This window comes from Astyanax mexicanus, chromosome 6 (assembly GCF_023375975.1).
Source record: "Astyanax mexicanus isolate ESR-SI-001 chromosome 6, AstMex3_surface, whole genome shotgun sequence".
Classification (NCBI taxonomy): Eukaryota; Metazoa; Chordata; class Actinopteri; order Characiformes; family Acestrorhamphidae; genus Astyanax; species Astyanax mexicanus.
Window position 1 is genome coordinate 14,354,782 of NC_064413.1, and position 22,987 is coordinate 14,377,768.

At 36.4% G+C, this 22,987-nt stretch overlaps 1 protein-coding gene across 1 annotated transcript; it reads right to left on the reverse strand.

Moving 5' to 3' along the window:
* Positions 1 to 480: 480 nt before the first annotated feature.
* On the reverse strand, positions 481 to 17,749 carry LOC103033223 (interleukin-4 receptor subunit alpha). The gene is made up of 9 exons (XM_007232937.4): positions 17,593 to 17,749; positions 16,756 to 16,855; positions 14,035 to 14,155; positions 10,747 to 10,931; positions 9,302 to 9,441; positions 8,621 to 8,789; positions 7,528 to 7,627; positions 4,896 to 4,950; positions 481 to 3,515 (listed from the first exon to the last, which is right to left on the reverse strand). Exons 2-9 carry the CDS (start codon positions 16,823 to 16,825, stop codon positions 3,186 to 3,188), a joined length of 1,170 nt encoding a protein of 389 aa, XP_007232999.3. The 5' UTR covers positions 16,826 to 16,855; positions 17,593 to 17,749; the 3' UTR covers positions 481 to 3,185.
* Positions 17,750 to 22,987: the final 5,238 nt, after the last annotated feature.

The window sequence follows — 22,987 nt, forward strand, 5'->3', positions numbered from 1 at the left end:
TACTAATTAGAAAAGCTGGCAGTATCAATGCAGTGCTTGAAAGAAGAGGTTTAAAAAAAACAAGAGTTTAAAATTTCTGCTAATGTGAAAAATAGTAAAATAACATTTTTAAGATAATACAAAAAAATATTGGTCATATTGTGCTTAATAGGAAGCAGTTGTTTTTAATAATCAGTGTTGGGCAGCTGCTTAGAGGAGCCTGCTTCTGTTTGTGTGATGTCAGGATATTTTTATAGGATATTAAACTCTAAAATTTGTCACGTGGCTTTTCACCAAAATTGCTGAGGCAAAGCCAGGATCCTAACCCACTTAAGCTCTGAAACCTTGGTAAAACATAAGAGCTTGAATGTCTTGGGATGACCAAACCTTTGTTGGGTTGTCTTTTTTTTTTTTACTCTAAAATCATACAAAACTATTAGACATTAACAATAACAATAATACAGTTCACAATTCACAAACTTTTCAGAATTTTTATTTTATTTTAATCAACTGTATTGCATATAATTTACATTAACAAAATAAAATATATAAGCATAATAATGTATGACTTTAAAGATCTTACTTGTGATATTTAATGAATGTATTATACATCTTTTGCAACAGCAAAACTTATTTACATAGCCTTAAACCACCCAGGGCAAGTTCTAAAGTAAAAAATAAAGGCAACTTGCATATATCATAAGGCATTAAATACATAAAGACCAGAAAGGTACACAAACATTTGCAAAAAGGCAAAAAATAATGTAATGACCTGATAGAACTGGTTAATAGTAATAGTCCAGAGTAACTGATCTGTGCACTTTGAATCCTTTTTTTAAAGAGTTGTGTTAAAGCTATATAAAGTGTCAAGAAACTTCACTTCATATGATTTTGGGGCAGTATTACTGGCAGGGATGAAGCCTAGTTGTAAACTATATTTTTCTACCAATGGCAAACCTTAAATTAAAATCTGGTGCAGTCCAAGACTAGACTGTCTGAGAAACTGCCCATTTAAGTGTTACCCAATGGTGTAGGTGATGTTAAATTTATAGTGAGGCAGGGTGCACGATATGGTTATCTTAACAAGTGAAATTAGCCACACGGGCACATTTACTGCAGCTTTATGTATGGAGGATAATTTGATAGTGTTTGTATGCGCTTGTAGGGATTAACAGGGACAGCAATCATCTTGCGTGTGACATTTCCTGCTCTGACACCCAACTGGTGTATGAAACACAGCATGAGACCTAAGCAATTAACTGCCAAGTGACCAAAGTGCATCTTAGGTGCATATCCACTGTGAGAGACAATCTTTAAAAAAAACAACAACTGAAAATAACGGTGTATGATTTTTTAATAATTTAAGCGTGTTACTGCTGCAAATAAGTATTTTCACACCTGCCAATCAGCAAAGATTCTGGCCCTCAAAGACCTGTTAGTCCGCCTCTGAAAAGTCCACCTCCTCTCCACTTATTATTCTAAATTAGAAGCACCTGTTTGAGGTCGTTAGCTGCATAAAGACACCTGTCCCCCACACAATCAGTAAGACTCCAATTACTAACATGGATAAGACCAAAGAGCTGTCTAAAGACACCAGAGACAAAATTGTAGACCTCCACAAGGCTGGAAAAAAGAGCTACGGGGCAATTGCCAAGCAGCTTGGTTAAAAAAGATCAACTGTTGGAGCAATTATTAGAAAATGCAAGAGGTTTAACATGACTGTCAATCTCCCTCGAACTGGGGCTCCATGCAAGATCTCACCTTGGGGTGAATCAGTGATCCTAAGAAAGGTGAGGAATCAGCCCAGAACTAAACAGGAGGAGCTCCTTTTTGTTTGTGTTTTTCTGCACATGGGACAGGATGACTGCACTGTATTAAGGAGAGGATGACAGGGTTAATGTATTACGAGATTTTGGGGAACAACCTCCTTCTCTCAGAGAGCTTTGAAGATTGGTCATAGCTGGGTCGTCCAACATGACAATGACCCAAAGCACACAGCCAAAGCACATAACCAAGGAGTGGCTCCGTCAGAGGCATATCAGGGTTCTGGAGAGGCCTAGCCAATCTCCAGATCTAAATACTATAGAAAAACTTTGAAGGGAGCTCAAACTCAGCGGCAGCCCAGAAACTTGGCAGATCTGGAGAAGATCTGTGTGGAGGAATGAGCCAAAATCCCTGCTGCAGTGTTTAGTGCAAACCTGGAGAAAAACTACAGGAAACGTTTGACCTCTGTAATTGCAAACAAAAGTTAATGTAGCATATATTAACATTGATTTTCACAGGTGTTCAAATACTTATTTGCAGCAGTAAAACACAAATACATTATTGTGATTTTCAGATTTTTTTAGACTATGTCTCACAGTGAACATGCACCTAAGTTGAAAATTTCAGAATCCTCCATGATTTTTAAGTGGGAGAACTTGCAAAGTCGCAGGGTGTTCAGATACTTATTTTCCTTACTGTATATGAATAACTGTGTTTAACATGTTAAAGTGCATAGTGGAGCTCTAGAAGGGAATATAATTTAAACACCAGTCATGTGTGACTGTTAAACATTGTTAAACATACAGTACCAGTCAAAAGTTTTGTCAAAAAACTGATTTTTTCCAAATATAATATTGAAGAAATAAAGCTATACATGGGCATGTGGAATTATTTTGTAAACAGAAAAAAGTGTTAACCAAACCAAAAATATGTTTAAAACTTGAGAGACTTCTAAGTAACACATTAAGCTTTGAGGACAGATCTGCACACTCTTGGTATTTTAATATCAGTGTCCTTATTGATAAAGAGTCACCTGGAATAGTTTTCTCAGCATCTTTAAAGGAGTTTCTGGAGGTTCTGAACAACAGATGCTGCATTTCCTTCACGCTATAAAGCTCCAGCTCATCCCAAATCACCTCAAATCACCATCTCAGTTCATCAGGTTTAGATCAGGGGACTTTTTTGTTTACTATGTAATTCCATATGTGTCCCTTAATTGTTTTTATGTCTTTAATATTAATTTATTACATAGAAAATTAATTTAATAAACAAATAATAATGAAAAAAGATGATTGAAGATTGAAGATGTGTCCAAATTTTTGACTGGTACTGTACTCCGAAAGCTACTAAAGCAACAGTTATCTGCCAGATTAAGAATAAATCAATTATCATTACTTTAACATCATCAGCTTCAAAATTATTTTTAATTATAACACCCACCCCTATGTGGAATTCTCTGTGTCTGTGGGAGAGAGAGTGCAGTAATCCTCGCTGCATGTTACACTCCCCCTCTCCACTGTGGTGAAATCCTTCAGCCAGCTGCCGGAGCCGAGCTCCGCCCCTGCAGGTGAGTAGAGCATGATGTGAGATGCAGGTGGTCCTGAAGGTGTGATGAAGGTGGGCTCAGAGCAATCACCAACACTTTTCATCTTCTCGTAGCCAGCAGGGCTGCATGGAGAGGCGTGGTCTGAATATTCAATCATACTCTCAATCTTTAGAGACTCCTCCCTCTGTAGCAGCTCAGCCACAATCCCTGGCAGCACTGCACAGCTCTGAGAACACACACACACTCACTGGTTAGATGGTGCAGCTAACGGGTAACACACTTTACACACAGTTACGCCTATGGGTAGGGTAAAGGCCAAAGCTGTATGTTTGTTTACATACAGCTCTATTACTTTAAAGATTTTCCAACTTAATACATATTCTACCACAGTTAGTTCCACCCCTGCAATGTGATTGGATGAGAGGCGTTCTATGACGCAGTGCATACAGGTCAAACAGCACAGCTACAAACAGAGCAGCAATTGAACTTTTTTAACTCGCTGAGTGTTTATAACCAAACAGATCATATTTTCTCGTCCTCTTAAAATTGATCAATAAACAGCAGTAATGGAACTGATATAATCACTATAATACACTCAAAGTTTATGCTATAACGTATAATATTGGCACTGCTGTGCTGTGGTCCTAGGCACGAGGCCCCAGAGTTATAGCACTCCCTCTCGTGTATTATTTCTTAATCGATGCATTTACTTTGTCCACATTTGAAATAATTTTGGATCTAAGGATTAAAAACATATTGATTACAGCTTTATAGAAATGAACAAACTGAATATTCCAGTATTCCTAAACTGGTTTAGGCATTTTAGACTGTGTTCAATCAGCTCTTTTTGAGAATCAGGTTGACCAATGAATAATTCAGTTTCAGATGCACACACAAAATGTGTGACAACTGTAGAAGCGAATAGTAATGTGAAAATAATGTGAAACTTTTTAGCACAATTTATCAAACCAGACTGAGCACATTTTTCACATCCCAAAAGAATAGAGCCTGTAATATTGGCTAAATGCCCAGAGTACACATATGATGTCAGAATATTGATGGGTGGGATACTGAATCATTCTAAAATAATGTAAACTGTACATTATTAGACATCCTGACTAACCACATGTTTTTGTTTTACAGAAATCCACCAGAATAGCAGAAATTTCACAATTTCTGAAATGGTAAATACAATAAATAGAAATGTAAGTTATATGTGAACTGGTCTACTTTTTAAGCTTTTTTTTTAATTCATCAGTCAAAGTTTATAAACAGCAAGTGATACCAGGGTCTTTCCTGACCTCCAGGTAAAATTCCTTAGACCATCTTAGTACCAGATCAGGGAGAAGTCTAAAAATTCAGTCAATCCCTGCCAGTAAATTCAAGCTTTTCTTAAAGCTATAAAGGGCATCAAAGTCAGTCACCGTAAAACAGTAGTATGCTTTAATTCTTTTATTCAGTTTCTATCAGACAGCAAGATGTTATCAACCACTGTTTATACTGAATGTAATTGCTCATCCTGAATTTTCAAATGCCCAACTCAGGATTGAATCCTGGTAAACCCACCCTCTTCATTATTTAAAATTATTCACACAATGATACTTACTTTCAAATCTCTGATATATGGAGCTGGACTTGGGATCAATAAACGCTTCTTCCACCTGGAAACAAAAACATAAATCTTGCATCCAATCATCAGAACTAAACAGGTAAGTATAGCCAATAATAATGTGCATTACAATATTATGTATTAGAGTTTTTCTCAGTCACCACAGTGTAGCACATAATGGATTTCAGTTCACTCTATAAAGATGTACACAATGCTGATGTTTTGGTGTCTGACTGAGAATTATTTAAAAATGCTGCCCTTTTTTCCTGTGAATCCTAAATCAGTTTCAGTAGTAAAAAAATTACACACTACTGTTTTATGATTTTACTGTTTACAGAACACACAGACAAGACTGTCAGTACAGAGCATTTCATCAGGATAAAGTCAGCCTCATCCAGATATAAGGTTTGCTTCATTTCAGTTGCATCATGTTACATTCCAGAATATACAACGAATACTACATACTATACTATGAATATTACATTCATTGTCATTCTGGACAAGATACAGTTATGTGTACATATCAGATGCACAGCAATTGTCAGATTACAGATCACTTACTGTACTGTATATCATCATACACCGATCAAGCATGACATTACGACCAACTGCTTGTTTCTACATCCATTATTTAGCTCCATTTTTCAGCACCAATGGGAATATAGGAGCACTTAATATTCTATATATCTATATATCTGAAGTGCTCCTATATGCTCATAGTTAACTGAATTCAGGGTGGAGTTTCCCTGTACCTGAAGAAGTGAAACAGCCTCAACTGTGTCTGTGTCTCCTGAAATGTTAAATGTCCTTTTAAATCTGTTTAATTGCTGCTTGTTATGGTTCTGTTTTCATATCTACAGGTTCTTTTAGTGCCTTTTAATGCCTTTCCCATGGAGACCATTTTCGACCAGTCTCTTTCTTATTATTGAATCATTAATACTGACCTTAACTGAGGCAAGTGAGACCTGTAGTTCTTTAAATGTTATTCTGGGTTTTTTGTGACCTCCTGGATGAGTTGTTCATGCTCTTTTGGAATAATTTTTGTAGGTCAGCCACTACTGGGAAGGTTCACGAGCGTTCCATGTTTTCTTTATTTGTGACTAATAGCTCTCACTGTGATCCACTGGAGTCCCAAAGCTTTAGACTGACAATGACTCTGTTTTCTTATTTGTTTTTGAATTTCTTTAGATTACGGCATAATGTGTTGTTGTTTGGTGATCTTTTAGCTGCTTCATGTTGTCAGACAGGTTCTATTTAAGTGATTTCTTGATTCTACAGGTCTGGCAGTAATCAGGCCATATAGTTTGTTTGATAATCTGAAAAATATCAGTATGACAAAAAAGCAAAAACAAAAGAAATTTGTAGGGGCCAACTGAAAGTCAGAGACAGAAGTGCATCTGTTGTTGCACGGTTTGTGTTGCTCATCGTCACCTTCATTAATGTTCACATAGAACTTTTCCCACATGATGCTGGTTGGTGGATTATTATCAGTTCAGCAGTGACACTGAGGTTTTTAAAAACTTCAGAGGCACTGCTGTGTTTGCTCAGCTCGACCAACCACCCAAATAAAAGCTGCTCTGTGGTCCTGTGGTGTACATTATACAGTACAGCTGTGTCATTCTCAGCTGGAATATTTTCAGAACCCTGTCAATGGTTGAGATGCTAACTGAATGGATGTTTTAAAAAACACTGTTGTCTTCTATAATAACACTTAGTTTCTGCCTTAGTCAAGAGCAGTATTAGCTATGACTATGCCACAAATACCACCTCCCTGCTGAGGGGCGAGAAGGGGCACTCTATGTTTCTGTAATATAAAGTATACAGTATAACAGTACAGAAAACACTGTTAAATCTCTATTAAACATTTAAACAATCAGCTGCACCCTTTGACCAGCCTCTTCCGGTGTAAGGTCATGATTGATAACATGTGGCATTTATTTTATTTGAAACATTCACACAAACTTTCCATCATTAGTTTAAGTCATGATTCACCTGATAGCTAATAGTCAATTCAGGAGATATTTACCAAAAAAAATCGAACAGAAATATTTGTATGAAATAAATGAGTGTGAGAAATGGCTTCTGTAATGTGCACTGTAAAGTGACTAGATGATGAGCAAATTAAACATCGGGTTTTGTGAAATTAATTTTGATGTGAGAAATGCTCCAAAACGACCAAGAAAAACTTTAATAATACTATTATTCCTCTAGTTTCACTAGAAATGGTTTAGAACTGAACAGCTCTGGTTTGAAAGATGTGAGGTTTCAAGTTTAGTCAACTAATAAACTGACTAGTCTGTACATTTCTAAAAGATGTAGGTCAGTGGTACTCCAGAACCAGGATTGGGAACTACTGTGTTTTACTGTACAGCTGTGTACCGTTACATGGAAATAAACCAGCCTTAAAAAGCAGATATTTTTTGCAATTTCATCATAAAAAAATGAGTGTGTTTTATTCTGTGGCAATTTAACACAGTAGCAAATGAGCTTAAAAACCTCATCTATACATTTGTTGTGTTCCCTGACCAATATCACACACTTTCTATTTCTCTATCAAAAAACATACGAAATATTGAATAAAAAATTCCTTGTTAACATCTGTATGTATGTGTGTGAGATAGAGACTCACCTGGAGTATGGGAGGTACGATAACAGAAGGACTAGTAATGGCAGCAGACAGAACAGAGCAAACCAAATACCAGGGAAAGTTGTGTCCTGTGTGTCTCCTTCTAAACACACACACACACACACACTTTAAACTTGTACTTAAAGTCATCTTATTGCAGTCAGCATCATTCTATATAAAAATGTATAGCCCTTTAACTTTCCAAAAGTCATGGAATAGCCCTACGTAAATAGACTTCAGGGAACGTCTTGGGAACATCCACCTGTATAAGTTGTGAGGAGCTCAAGCAGCACCTGAAAGGGGGTGCCAGAAGAACGGGACATTCCTTTTCGAAATTTAGCCAGTCTTTTAACAATCCTTACATATTACATAGAATTAATCACAACCACATTGAACGCAGAAGGCCCTGCACATATATCCAGCAGGTAAGTGCAGTGCAGTCCCATGACATAGGCTACTTTCACATTACAAGCGCCATTATTCAAATCCAATTTTTCATTCACAAATGTATGTGACCTGTATCTGTGTGTAATGTGAATGAATCTGTCCCTGAAACATCTCACATGTGCACACTGATACGTATATTTGAGAGACGACTTATAGCTTTTTAAGGGAAATGGATGCGTTAGCACCTCATATGTAGAGCATCTTTTGCTCAATTGAAGAGCAAACAGCTCATCTGAAGTACTTACTCAAGTCGAGGAAGTGAAAAAAGGCCAGGTGGTTTGCTTTTGCTGTTTTTGCAGCTATAGCTGCACAGCTGCACCAAGAGATGTGTGGGTACGAGAGAGAAGCACGTAGCGCATGCGTAAAAGCAAAAAGAGCACATGAATTCCGATTTGACCGTTTACATTCATGTTGCATGTCAATGGATCGGATACGTTTAGGACCACATATACAAGTGACTCAAATCTGATTCCACAGAGCAAAAAATAAATAAAAAATCTGATTTGAGCCACATTAAGCAAAAATATGATTTGAGTCACTTCAGCCTGGTAATGTGAACATAGCCATAACATTTCAATGGTAAATATATGTTTGTGCATAAATTCCTGAATGCATAATTAATCCTTATATTTTGTGCTATTTCTCTTACTGTGTATGGCCCCAGTGGTCCAATGAATGGCAGGCCCCCAGTGGCTCCAAACACCTTCGTAATGAGGCTGTTTTGGCTGTGAGCGCACACGGGCCATGTACTCTGTGTGAGGCAGAAATTCCGACACTGCCACAACCACTCGTGTTTGGACTGGATGGACATTGTGGACCTGAAAACCCATACAAATACATTCTCATCATCAATTTAATTAACAATTAAACAACTAACTTGCCCTTACTATTCATTTCATTTGTTCTACCTAATCACACTACAATTACACACTTTGGCTTATATATCTACCCCATTTGTAGTTGGTCATAATTGGTCAGCTTCTGACCACCTGACTGCTGTTGACAAGATATCTGGATGGTAGATTGTTCTTAATGTGGCAGTTTGTGTGGTGCTAGTCTGAGTTTATTAGAAAGCTGAAGTTAAAAATATGTATTTATTCCAAAGCACATCACCCACATATACCCAGCCAAGAACAGCTCACTGATAAAAGGCCATTAGAGGGATTGGGACTTCTAGTCCCATGCATTTTTCTGCTCAAGTACACCTTATTTAACTAACTCAACACATGTTGATCTGGTAGAGCAGAGAAATGACCGAACTGGGTCATCAAACAAAAGTTTCCAAGCCCCGACTAGAATGTAAAGTGAGTAAATGCTCTGATAATCCTACCCGGTTGTTATTTTGTATGTTGAACTGGTACTGGAGGCTTTGTACAAATGAGGTGTTTTTCTCGTATCCACTGAGCCAATGAAAAACAGCCCCATCTTCTTTCCACAGCAATGTCAGATTTGAGGGAGTAACAGGACGAACTGCAACACACACAAACACACGCACGCACACAGAAACACTGCAGAGACTTGTCGGCATACTTAGTTTAGTGTACAGTATATAGTCAAAAATATATGGACCATAGATCATTTCACTTCAAACCCTTAATTCTTCACTGCACATTGGGGAGTTCACTGTGGGTACTTCTTTAAACAGTTTTATTTTAGAATTTCTTCACACCACTCTTCACATTACCCTTTATTGAATCCAACAGACTTTTTCAAACTATAAGAAATTGCCTAGACCATAATCCCTAAAGCACCACACTGCACAACTGGCACTATGCAGTCTTGTTTTCCTGACAGCCACCACTAAGGCTTTTTAATATACAAATTCAATCTGCCTGAACAAGGGTAATCCCTAAAATCATCCAATAAATCTAGGAATAATACCCATGTGAACACCTGTATCTGATATCTGTAAGTACTGTACATCTGGACAGTGTATGAGTGTAGTCTGCCTGAGATAATACATCATTTAAAATCTTCAAAGCCACATGAAACCATGTGAAAGCAACATGCATTTACACCTTGTTGTTGTTGTTGGTTAGACAACAAGTGCATCTGTGCTTCTCGGCAGAGAAAACGGACCTGCGCGCTCATGCTGTGAAGGTGTGCAAGCATAACGAGCAGATCATTAGTGGGAAACATAATGTTATTTTATTTAGTATTCTGTTTATTGTTGATGTAAAAGTTGGTGTGTGTGTGTGTGTTACAAGCAGGGGTCTATGTGCGGGGCGCACCATTTAAAAATGAATCGTTTAGTTATTTTGTCTAGCTTAAACCTTATTATGTTTTTGGGTCTGTGGGACCTGTTTTTAGTTTTTAGCTTAATAAAAATAATACAATTTTTTTTTTTTCAGATTCATTGGCAATAGAAAAGCTCTGTCAGCGTGATTCCAAACCACAGTGTTTTGGTGATGATGATGATGATGCAGGGAAGGAAGTTTCCAAATGTGAGGACCATGTTTCTGACAATTCAGAACCTGACACTGACATATGCAATACACAGTGAAACTCTGCCCCTTATATAGTCTAGTATGAACATAATGTTGTTCAGACAGATTTTAGGACATTTTAGTTTTGAAAAAACATGCTTCATTTGCTGATTATTTTGTTTATTACATAAACCAGCAGGACAGCAGGACTCCCTGTGTAACAAAAAACGAAGACCCAGTAAAGGTTAGTATTAGGGTGTGTTAGGTGTAGCCCTTCAGCTTTCCACTACAATCCTTCAGAGGAAACCCCCTGAATCCTGTGTGTGTGTGTGTGTTCCTGGGCTCTTACTGTGTTTAAAGGGTCTATAGTCCGTGTCCAGCACTGCCGAGCTGCTGTTGCCATGGTAACTGGAGTTGAGGGAGATCTGGAAGAAGTCAGTATCGGTGAAGGTGTCCTCGATCATCAGCACGGACAGGTCCAGCTCACACACCTGCGAGCGCGCGCGCGCCCTTAACATACACCTGAACGGGTCCCTGTGGTGTGATATCATAACCACCAAACCCCAACAGTACACGCGCGTTAATTTGTGTACCCCCTATGGCAAGCCATATGGGTCAGAATTCGCCTGGGTCTGACAGCGCTTAAAGCGTGCTTAATACTTAAAAAACGCCGTCCAAAACGCCGTTCAGGGCTTACTTTTACGCCTTGGAATAAACGCGAGGCGCCGCCAGGCGTTTAAGTATGGAACGCTCCACCTTCCAGTTTTGAAAGCCAATACATTTAAACTCTGTTCAGCCAATGCTCTTACAGAGAGACTCAGTCTAAAGCAATTCACTGCAGATCCGAGCTCTTGAACCTGAGCTCTTCAGTTTTTTAATTACAAATTTACAATATACCTTCTTCAGACATTCCCGCTGGTGCTCATGCCTTTCATTAGTCTAATATTTATGCTGTTCAATGTATTTTAAATAAAATTAATAGTAGTAGGGACGCCCCTTGTGCATGAATTTTATTAATTAATAGTGTGTTTCTTTTTAGGCTACGTTTGGTAAATGGTAGCTAATAGGGTCATATTGCTATATTTCAAGAGTTTCTTGGTTTATTAGCTCTTAAATATTTGGCCAGGTACTGTATCAGTATTTATATTATTTGAAGGATCTAAATAACAGGAGTGTTAGTAATCATAAAATGTAAGGAAACGTAAATGTTTATAAGATATACAGTGATAAACTAAAAAAAAAAAAAAAAAAAAAACACCCCCACAGCTGAATATTCAAGGAACGGACACGGAGGTGTTGGTAGAGAGAAGGATGGCGACTAAATTTATACTCCACGAAGAACACTCTTGATCACTGGATAGCTCAACTTACCAATCATTCAATCATTCAATCAATAAACCTTTTTTTCCTCTCGGGAGTACATCATTTCCAGTGTAGCCGAGCATTTACAATTTAAAAGAAAACAGAAAGTAAGAAAATAGAATTAATAAGAATAAATGAGAAAAATTAAAAATTAAATTAAATATATATATATATTTTATTTAATTTTTCATTTTTCTCATTTTTCTCATTTATTATATGATATATTATATATATATATATATATATATATATATATATATATATATATATATATATATATATATATATATATATATAAATAATCAATGCCAGGCTGCTTTGCCCCTGTTTGTGCAAATAAATGATTTTTAAGACCACCAGAGACAAAATTATGAAAATTGCAAAAAGCACACAACAACAATGTTAAATTCAAAGGATTTACAGTAAGATTTGAAGGCCTTTTTAGGGCAAATAAATGACAAGACTTGATAAGACATCCGCAAACCGTGAATAGGTGTCTATACACAGGAACGTCGCTATAGCCCCTTTTTAGGGATGTTTTACTTGTTTTTACAGAAGTGTCTCTCTAATATGTTAAAAATATTCAAATCTTAAAGTATACCACAATTAAAGAATTTTAGTAACGAAATCAATCTCCCCACGCAGCGCGAAAGATCTGATCCACTTTGTCTCGGAGCCGTGTCAAGAAAAATGCATACACGCACGCAAAATTAAACAGCGCTTTTTTAAGCTAATGATCCAGGCTGTCCAGCATTTAGACTGGAGTGAGTTAGGCTAGCTGTGGTGCTGTTGGTCAGTTTGTGTGTTTATAATAAATACAGTGTATTGTACTGCCTGTATGTGTATCAGCTAATTGATGTTACATAATAATAGAATATGATGAGATAAGTTGACACTCATAATGTGCGTGGGGCTTGCCAATGAGTTTGGATATTGAATAGATTTTCCAAAGTAAAGAGCCAGATTAATAATTTAATGAAGGTTTCTAAGCGACTGAAGTAAATATAATATAATAATAAATATAAATATAATAAATATGTAACTTGTAAGTCTATGTCTGTAAATGACATTACTTGTTTCCTTATGGAAAAAGAAAAATTAGTAAATTAAGAATACTTTACATCTTATAATAATATAATAATAATAATATAATTATAATATATAATTTTATATAATATAATATATATATAATATATTATAATTGTACTGTATAATTATAATATTGTAATAAGAATAAAAATAAGAAGAATCAGCTTCCTAATATAATTTGTAACTAATTTAATAAATTAATAAATTCATTTATTGAAACCCTGATGTTTTTGCAACAATAGGGTTCTTCATGTGTGATATACTGACAAGGTGATGTGATTTCCGTCTGGATAAAAAAAAAAAGTGGGGAGCTGCACAGCGTTTTGCTTTCACCTAAACCTAGAGTTTATTTTTACATTGATACAGCATAAATATTAGACTAATAAAAGGCATGAGCACCAGCGGGAATGTCTATAGGTATATTGTTAATTGTGTCTAAAAAACTGTGTCTGAAGAGCTCAGGAGCTCAGATCTGCAGTGAATTGCTTTAGACTGAGTCTCTCTGTAAGAGCATTGGCTGAACAGAGTTTAAATGTATTGGCTTTCAAAACTGGAAGGTGGAGCTCATTATCTTATTATTTAACGCCGCTTTTTACGGCGTCAAGAGAGACACTAAAACGCCGCTTTTTACGCCGTCTTATTGCACTGAGACGGCGCTCTGTACGACGCGCCAAAAGGGTCGAAAAGGGGCGTTTTCTGTGCTTTTAGCGGCGTTTTTAACACCGTCGTGAAATCATACGGCATATATTACGGCGTCTTGAAATCATACGGCGTATATTACGGAGTAAAACCCACATTTTCTATAAAAGGCGTTTATATGGTATATATATGGTCCAGGCGTTTTTTGGGCCTTTTGGCGTTCCATATTATGTAAGCGCCTGGCGCCGCCACACGCTCTTAAACGCCTGGCGGCGCCTCGCGTTTATTCCAAGGCGTAAAAGTAAGCCCTGAACGGCGTTTTGGACGGCGTTTTTTAAGTATTACGCACGCTTTAAGCGCTGTCAGACCCAGGCGAATTCTGACCCATATGGCTTGCCATATACCCCCCTCTCTTACACGCACGCACACACACAGTCCGACATGGCACAAGACGCCAACTAGAAGGTCTAAACAAATGGCTCGAGAGCCATATTTGAATATATTTGCATATTCATGAGATTGATGAATAATAAAGAGCTGCTGGAACCTGAGGTCGTAGAACTCCAGCCAGGAGGTGGCGCCGTGCTCCAACAGATCAGAGGACACATTCAGCTCACAGGAGATAGTGAAGAGATAATCATTTAAACACTGCAGACTGTAGTTTCCTCCTGCACACACACACACACACACACATATTCAATTTGCTTGTTTTTCAGTCAGTCAACCAATTAATTAATCAGTTACTATATTTTTCACACTAAGGCACACCGGAATATAAGGTGCACTATCAATAAACGTTTATTTTCTAACTACTAACTGCTAGCAGTTAACTGCTAATGCCTCTTGACAGCACTACACTGAGGAACCCTGAGTGTTCCGGTAAGCCAGGGCGATAATAGAGCTCAGCATGGGTAGTGGCTAATACTAATGCTAGCCAGGGTTAGCAGCAGGCTACAGGCTAATAATACTCACCTCTGGACGACCAAACTAAACTGAAACTCCTGTATAACGCTGTACTTTAGTGGAGTGGCTTTACTGCTCTTTACAGCCTGACTGGTAATGTTAAAATGCATGAAGCACACCAGATTATAAGGCGCACAGACTATTTTGGGATAGTTAAAGGATTTTAAGTGCACCTTTAAGTGCAAAAAATCTGGTGATAAAAAAGAATTTCTCTACAGGAAGCAGTTGGCTAATGGACCTAATACCCTTATAGCAGCATTAACCGCAAAAAAAAAGGCAGCATGGTGTTGTACAGTACCAGTTGAAAGTTTGGACACACTTTAAAAGGACCTGTAAGGATTATATTTCCAGTAGTAAATAATACATTTATCACGATGTATCATCCAATATTAAGAACACATACAAAGTTTAGGCACCATCATCTCTCAGTATTTTATAACTAGAACTGTGATGGATATCTGTGTGGGTGTGGTCTCTGACTCCACCTGCTGCTCATTCCCTTACACAAATCCCACCCCGAGGTTGCCAGGTTAAACAAGGGCAAGGGCAGAAGCCATGGAAGCTAGCAAGTGGACTGGTTCAGCCCAAACCTTAACTGCTACACAGCCTCAGAACGCTAAAAGCCTCAGCGTTCGTCCAAAAAGCTCAGTGACCAAAGACAAAAATAAAACGTGAGTGAATACTTGCAGTGAGTTCACCAGATGGAGAAAACTTTAAGCTCAGACAGACTACAAGGCATTTCTCATGAACAGGTAGTTAAGCTACTTTAACCAGGTAATTTATCACAATCAGTAGGTTAGCTTTTTAAGGATGGCCATTTTAAATGCCCCCCCAATAATTTATTTTAAAAAAAATGTGTTGCTTAGATGGCTGGATTTTCTCAGGCAGCTTCATGAGTCACCTGGAATGGCTTTCAGGTAACAGTTGTGCCTCATCAAGAGTTAATTACGTGAATTTCTTGTCTCTTAATAAGAGCATCAGTTGTAAAGTTGTGATAAGGTAGAGTTGGTATACAGTGAATAGTCCTATTTAAGTAATGTTTGAATCCATATTATGGCAAGAACTACTCAACTAAGTAAAGAAATTAAAGTAAAATGGACGAAGGTCATTCAATCCAAACATTTTCAAGAATGTGTCCAAACTTTTAACTGGTACTGTATGTATCACATTCCATTGAAGATGTGTAAAGTTCCTAAATGCATCCCTGTCCTTTACTTTAACCCATGAAGTTTCTGAGTGATATATACTGTAAATCCTGAGTGCACCATTACAGGAGGTGTACAGTAGGTGTGCTTGCTTAATGCTTTAGATAAAACAGCTCATTTTAAAAGTGCGTTTCTTTTGCTTTTAAAGATCTTCAAATAATTTAATAAAAGGTTTTGTATGACATATTACACTGCCTAAATTTAGAAAACTACAGGGCAATTAATAATGACCTAATTTAAAAACTTTAAAATATTTACAGAAGTCATGTGACTGTGTTATCACAATACAGAAAAACCTATGAACTGCTCAGTTAACTGATTCAGATTTTTATTAAATATCCAGAACTGAGTCGAGGCTCTTATGGGTTAATGTAGCCAATACGCCGGCCACACCAGTGCAGTCCTTGTGGCTCCCAATTCAATAGGAATTTTTGCCCATAAATAAGCCAGATGGTTGCCAGAAATTGTAAACTAAATCTAGTGGTAAGGTAGTGGTTGAATGGTGGGTCAGTTTTCAAATCAAATTTCTAATCTAATTTATGTGCATTTTTAGTTTTTAAAAACTGATGTTGTCACAAAGCAGCTTTACAGAAAAGTTTTATTTACAGTTTTATTATTAAGACTAAAATGAAAATGTGCATGTGAATTATATCAATGCATAAATAAAACTTAAAACCGAATAAAACTAAAAACTGGTAAAATGCTGGTAACATGCTGTCCCAATTGCCCAAATGCCATGGAATACAATACAAATGCTTACAAAAAGCAAAAAATTAGAAAACCATTCTGGTCACCTTTAATTCACACTAAAATAGTTGCTACCTTCACATCTGTAACCGACATATAAAGAATTAACTTCTGCACAGTAAATGTAATAATAATTATTACTATTAGCATCATAAAAATTATGAATGGGTCTAAAAACACATTTGGTCCATTTTTGGTCGATCATTCTAAACACTATATGGTCCATATATAGATGTGGTCCAAGTTCAGGCCACATTAATATTACTATTATTGAGTCTCTCTCTATAGAAAACAACACAAGATTTACATTACATTTTTTAAAAACTTCTAAATGTAAGACTAAAAGTCCTTACCTAGAGACATCAGATTTCCACAGACGTGTGAAAAACAGACGAATGCGAGAAAGCAAAAAACAAAACTCATCTTCTTTCTCTGTTAAAACAGATTCATCTTCTGTAACAAAGATCAGTAAACAGTCAGTATAATTCGCTACCTTGTGATATCATTACACAATCTGTATGACTAATACATTGCTTTGAGGTGAAATTAATAGGCCTATGCTTGAACTGTTTTTCGAGCTGCCGCACAATTTTAATATATAATATTTTCATGTACTTTAATTAATAGGCACATTCCTTAACATTTAAGAAATGTGTCTGGAACAGCAATACAGAAAGAATAACACTTATTTGGTTGTGCCTCATCAAATATATGTTTGCTTTAAAAAAGAATTACCACGTCTGAACCATAGACTGATCTGAACATCTGTCTGACACTACTCATTTTTTAATTAATTGCCAATATGAAAAAGAGGAATTTATCCTTAAATATGATTCTGTTTTTCTGTTGAATCTTCTTAGATTTTCCTTTTGGGAATCGATTTTTTCAATGAAATATTGTAACCATTTGAGTTCTATTACTCTGATTTATAATTGCTTAAAAAACTGTATGTCTTAGACCTTAAAAACATGGAAAGATGTGCTCAAAAATGTCATATATCACAAGGATTTAAACTTTTAATTGTAATTATTTTAAACATTTTTTGTTTAGTTTGTTTAGGAAATATATATAGAAGCAATCCTCACCAATGTTGTTATTTGTAAATTTTATAAAATAATATAATACAATATATATCAATATTAATGAGCATGATGTGAGATTAAATTGAAGAATAAAATAGAGAACCATACCTGAAAATCTTGCTGTATGTATCGTAATGTAGAGAGTAATAAGGAGTTCAAGACCAGCTCAGTTTAGTTGGCTTTCATTCTGCCTGTGTGTACTAGTGGGTGTGACACATCCTCACATCACTTTTACTCTCTCTGATCTTATCTTTACTCTCTCTCTCTCTCTCTCTCTCTCTCACTCACTGCTTACTACATGTTCGGGTTTTTGTGGTTAGGGGTTTTATGGATGGGATATCAGAACGTGAGCAACAAAATTAGTGTCAGTGCACATCTCATTCACAATCATATAAACATATTCACCATTTGTTTTGGACATATTGAATTTAGCACTATCTTTAACACAGCAGTGCAGTGAACACACACATACACACCACTGAAAACATATATATGTATATATATATATGTATAAATGTAGATTCTGTACAAAAGTTTATATGTGTAAGTTATATTTATGTTATATTATTTACTATTTTAAAAAAGATGCACATAGTACCCCTGCAGCGTGGCTTTACTCATACAGAAGACATTCTAGATGAACACAGTTGCGTAAGACAGCCTTTTCCTCTGAACCTTTTTTTGAAGGAAAAGATTACACAGATCAGCAACTTCATCTACACCACAAACTGATAAAAGTTGTTTTTATGCTGATTCTGGCTATATTATCCCAAAGCAAAGAAAACACACATTTTATGAAAGTTCACTGGAACATGTGGTGCAGAGCTCTTGCTACAGTGGTCTATAATGATAATCTGAAAGATTGGAAAAAGCCTGTAGCTACAACTATTTCAAATGACTTTTTAAAATGTATAAAAGAACCTGCTACCGTTGTAACAGATACTATAGGGAAGGGCATTTGTGTGTGTTCTTTACTACACTGGCAGGCAAGATTTGATGAAAGTTTTGGATACTTCTAAAATCATGCAACTAAAGACCTTATTTCCAATATTTTAAAGCAGCAATGCTTGTAATTTTTTAAAAATTGAAAGCAGTAGTGTTCCTGAGTAAGGAGAAGGAAAAACATTTAAAAGAATAGTATTAATGTTGTTCTTTGCCCATCTCAGTAACGTGTAATATTTACATTCTAAAGTGCTGTGGTAGGTTTTTTTTCTACCTATTTACACATCATTAAACTAGAAAAGAAACAGAATCAGTAATTAAGAGAGTTGACAATAAAAAGCAACAGATATTTAAAATAATGGATGTCCTCAAAGCAGAAGAGGTTATCTGAAGATAGTAAAGTGTTGTAGGGTTTCCTCAGTTCGTTATGATATTAGGAAATGGCAGATAACAGAAAAGGTGAAGTTGAGGTCTAAAAGTCAAACACCGGCACCTTCAAGGGGGTATGGGGCAGAGGGGCTGCCTTTCTTAGTGCCATTATGGTTGAAAAAACATTACTAAAGTGCCCTATGGAGTGGCACAAAGAGACAAAGTGCCCTATTGGCTGCAGTTATTGTGGGGAAAAGTGGTTGAGTGTCTGCTAGTCTGCCATTGCTTTTAATAAACTGTGATGATGTGCCTTCTATATTAAATCAAATGATGAAATTAAGGTAATCATTTTGATGATGTGTCTTGTGGTAAAGTGCCTTTTAATTTTCAAACAGCCGGAGTCTGCCTCTGAAAGCCAATACAAAGAGAAAGAGAACTGTTAATACATTCAGATAGAACTGCTTATTGACTTATTGAGTTATGGTGCACTGGTCTACTGTGCAGTAATTTTTCAAGAAAGTGTCATTAGTGACTAGTATTTCTTAGATACTAATGGATAACGATGCTTAATCCACATTAATCTACAATAGACTACAAAAGGCGTAATTTAAAGGTTTTGCCATGACCCTCACAAATCCACGGCCTCAACATAATTAAAAACCTTGAACAGACCCCAAAGCAGCAGTGCAAGGCACTATCACAGAACTACAAGCTGTTTCAAAGGAAACATTGAACTGCTAGGTTTTTTTTAACTGTAATACTTGTCAAAGTATTGCCCTTTGTTGTAAATTTAAAACCTTAGAATATAGAATTTTTGAAATAGTATTTCTTGAAATGTTAATGAAATGTGTCTTTATCAGATTTGCAAAAAGCAAAAGCATTTTTATTCATGTAAAAAACCATGGTACCAAATCACTAAAGAACCTTTTCTTCAAATGAGGGTCCTTTCTTTACAAACATACATTGTAGTGAAGCTAATTAAAAGAAATGTCTTACCGCTAACCAGTTTATGCTACGCTTGAGAACTGCTGCAGGTACTATAACTGACTCTGGCCTCAGCATTAAACTCAGCACAGCTCGACACAAATAGGCCTCTTACAGGAGCCCACGCTACTTAATTTACACCGCTTTCTGTGTGTGTCGAGGGTCGGGAGTGGTGGGCGGTCTGTTCATTTTTTAATTGTTCATTTCTCTTTTTAGCTTTGGAGCTTCTAAATCTGATCTTCTAACCCTCACCATACACACAACTCAGAAGCACATGTAGTATTGCGCAAGCATGAAGATTAAACTGAGCGATGGACGTGATGTTTCCTGCCTTTTACACTATAAAAAAATGCTCAGGTCAAGTAAATATTATGTAACCAACTGCATAGGGATTTTTTTTAGGTTTCTCAACTTGACGCAAACTCAGATGATATGTTATCATGAAATCAAGTGTCAAGATTACAGCCAGTGAAGTGATGCCGAAAGTGTTTTGCTACATTTTTTAACGAAGGAATTGAATTCTGAAACATTTCAAGAACACCATCAGAAACATTATGATGAAAATGGCTCTCATCAGGTCTGCAGAGTTACCTCTTGCACAGGATAAGTTAATTAGTTACCATCCTCAAAAACTGCAAGTTAACATCACACCAGATAAGGACACCTAAATGCTTCACAGAATATTTGGTTTGTCCAATACTTTTAGCTTTACTTTTTTATGTGTTGTAGTCTGGTACTGGTTATGTATATTGCTAAATGCTAAATGGTTCCACTTTCGTATCCTTTACAGTATTTTTTTTTTTACAGATTTTTTTTTCCCTTACAAGCTTTTGGTATTTACAAAACCAGCATGTTGTAAGGAGTTGTAAGGCCACAATCATGAAAAATCTTACAAATACAGAATAAAGTATAGAGCTGGATAATGAAGATTTTCGTATTGTGATCAAATTTCTTGTTGTATCCACTTTTTTAAGCATATTGAGGATATCATCAGTGCTTAAGGGACACTGACCCAGCTGTACATTTCATTACAGACAGTGTAAAAAACTGGATTGATTGAATGATGTGTAGCAAAAATGCAATAAACATCACTGTACTAGTATTTAAATAGCATTTTTTTCATACATTTTGTCTGCGTGTCAAACATTGCTCTGACTTTGGCACGTTAGTATCTTAACAGCGTGGAGCTTTGTGTGTCTCAGCAGAGGATACTGACCTGCATGTTCACGCAGTAAAGGTATGCCAGCAGCTCATGTAAAGAAACAGCAATGTTATTTTACTCTTTATTCTATTTATTGTTAGGGTTAAAGTTAGGATTTCTCTCTGCAGTGCGTTTCTGTTTGTGTTTAACGAGTGGGGGTGTAGTGTGCTGAGGGCACATATAGTAATGGACTGATAATGGACTGTTGTCTAGATTAATTTCAGTCAGTGGCGCACCTGTGTTTTCTGCCGCCAAAATAGCAACATGCCAGAAATTTACCTGAACACACCTCACTTGGTGAAAAAGTCTCAAAAAGCCTCAAAAAGTTGATCTGAAGAATGAAATGATGGTCTTGGTCTTGTCCTGTTCTTGATATCCTTTTGGCTCAGTCTGGTTTTCTCAGAGGGTAAGGAGGACATGGTAAGGAGAATATGCTTTTAAATCCAGTAGAGTGCTAGACCTTGTTAACATCCTTTATTTATTTATTTTTGTGAGAGCATAACTATGTAAAGTGTAACTACATTTTAAACCAGGAGAATCTATCATGATGTTCAGTGCAATCCAGCAAACCAGCTGGGCATGGCATACATGTCGCTAGAAGCCTGTAAATAAAAAATGCTCTTGAGAGAAGGGTGTAAAGAAAAGACCAAGTTACTGGCATGCCACCTGCTAGCATAGCATAGCTGCTAGCACTGTAGCATAAGACAAGCTACATTCAAGCTGTTCACATTTAATGTTTAACTATACACAGCCTCAGGGTTGCAGTCAGAGCTTAACTAAGCATTTCTAATTTATTGACTGAATATGTTAACACCCTCCCTCTGTGTACATTATCACAGAATCCCCTGATTTGACAGACATCATATGACTGCTTATTTTAACAAATTATACCTAACAAGTAGCTTTGTTTGTAACTCTCTTTCAAACACTTAATACATTTCTGTGTACTTCCTTTTTTACAGGGTGTAGTGACACTGGTTGGCTAACATTAGCATTAGTGTTATCATTATCTATGTTCATTATCTGCATCTTTCATTAACAATGATACACACACACACACACACACACACTAGGGCATCTTGTTGGAGATAAGTGTAGTAACTGTAAAAAGTGGATAGTAGATGCAGCGGTTTTAACTGAGGTTTTGAGGTGTTTCCAATAAATAACAGATTGGAGTTAGATATATTTTAGTGGCACTGGTGGCTGAGTATCAAAGCCAGGCCACAGGCCTTTTTAATTTAATGCCAAACAGAAAAAAAGCATGACATGTTTGGTAAACAAGCAGAGGCTCTCTGATAAAATAACATCTCCACTGGAGGAGCTCTCGTCCAACCTACACCTCAACACCAGAAGGGTGAAAAATACCCAAGCAGTATAACCCACCACAACACAATAAAGCTAAAGCTAATTACAATTAAAAAGGTTTTTAAAAATGCTTGAATTTGAAATGAAACTATTTTAATTGATATGATTTGGAAATTTACCCTACTGTAGGGTGACCAGATTTGGGTTTCTGAAAAGGAGGACACCTTTTTTTTGGTATTTTCTAAATTTCTGTGATATAACAGCTCAATTCTAATTCTTCAGGTTAAAGGTGCTTCCTCCTTTAAACAGCTATAACATATATTTTTATCAGGCTACAAACAGGGCTGCTTTATGAATTCATGCAATGTAACTATGTCTTAAAAGCATTTGACACTGTTTTACTCTTATTCAATGTGGGCATACCTTGTGATAATATTACTTTTATATTTTTTACACTTTTTAAGTTAACTGATCATTTATCAGTTTTAAAATCTGTTATTTCACTTGTTTTAGTGCTTTTTAAAACATGTTGATACACAGCATAGAGGCTACAAAACTCAAACTATGCAGCCTTTCAGCACACCTTTAACTAGGCCTGGACAATAATTCGATAACGGTATTTATCGCGATAAGAAATGTTTCAATAACGGTGATATCATTTTTGTGTCATATCGATATGTATTATTTACAGAAACACGGCTC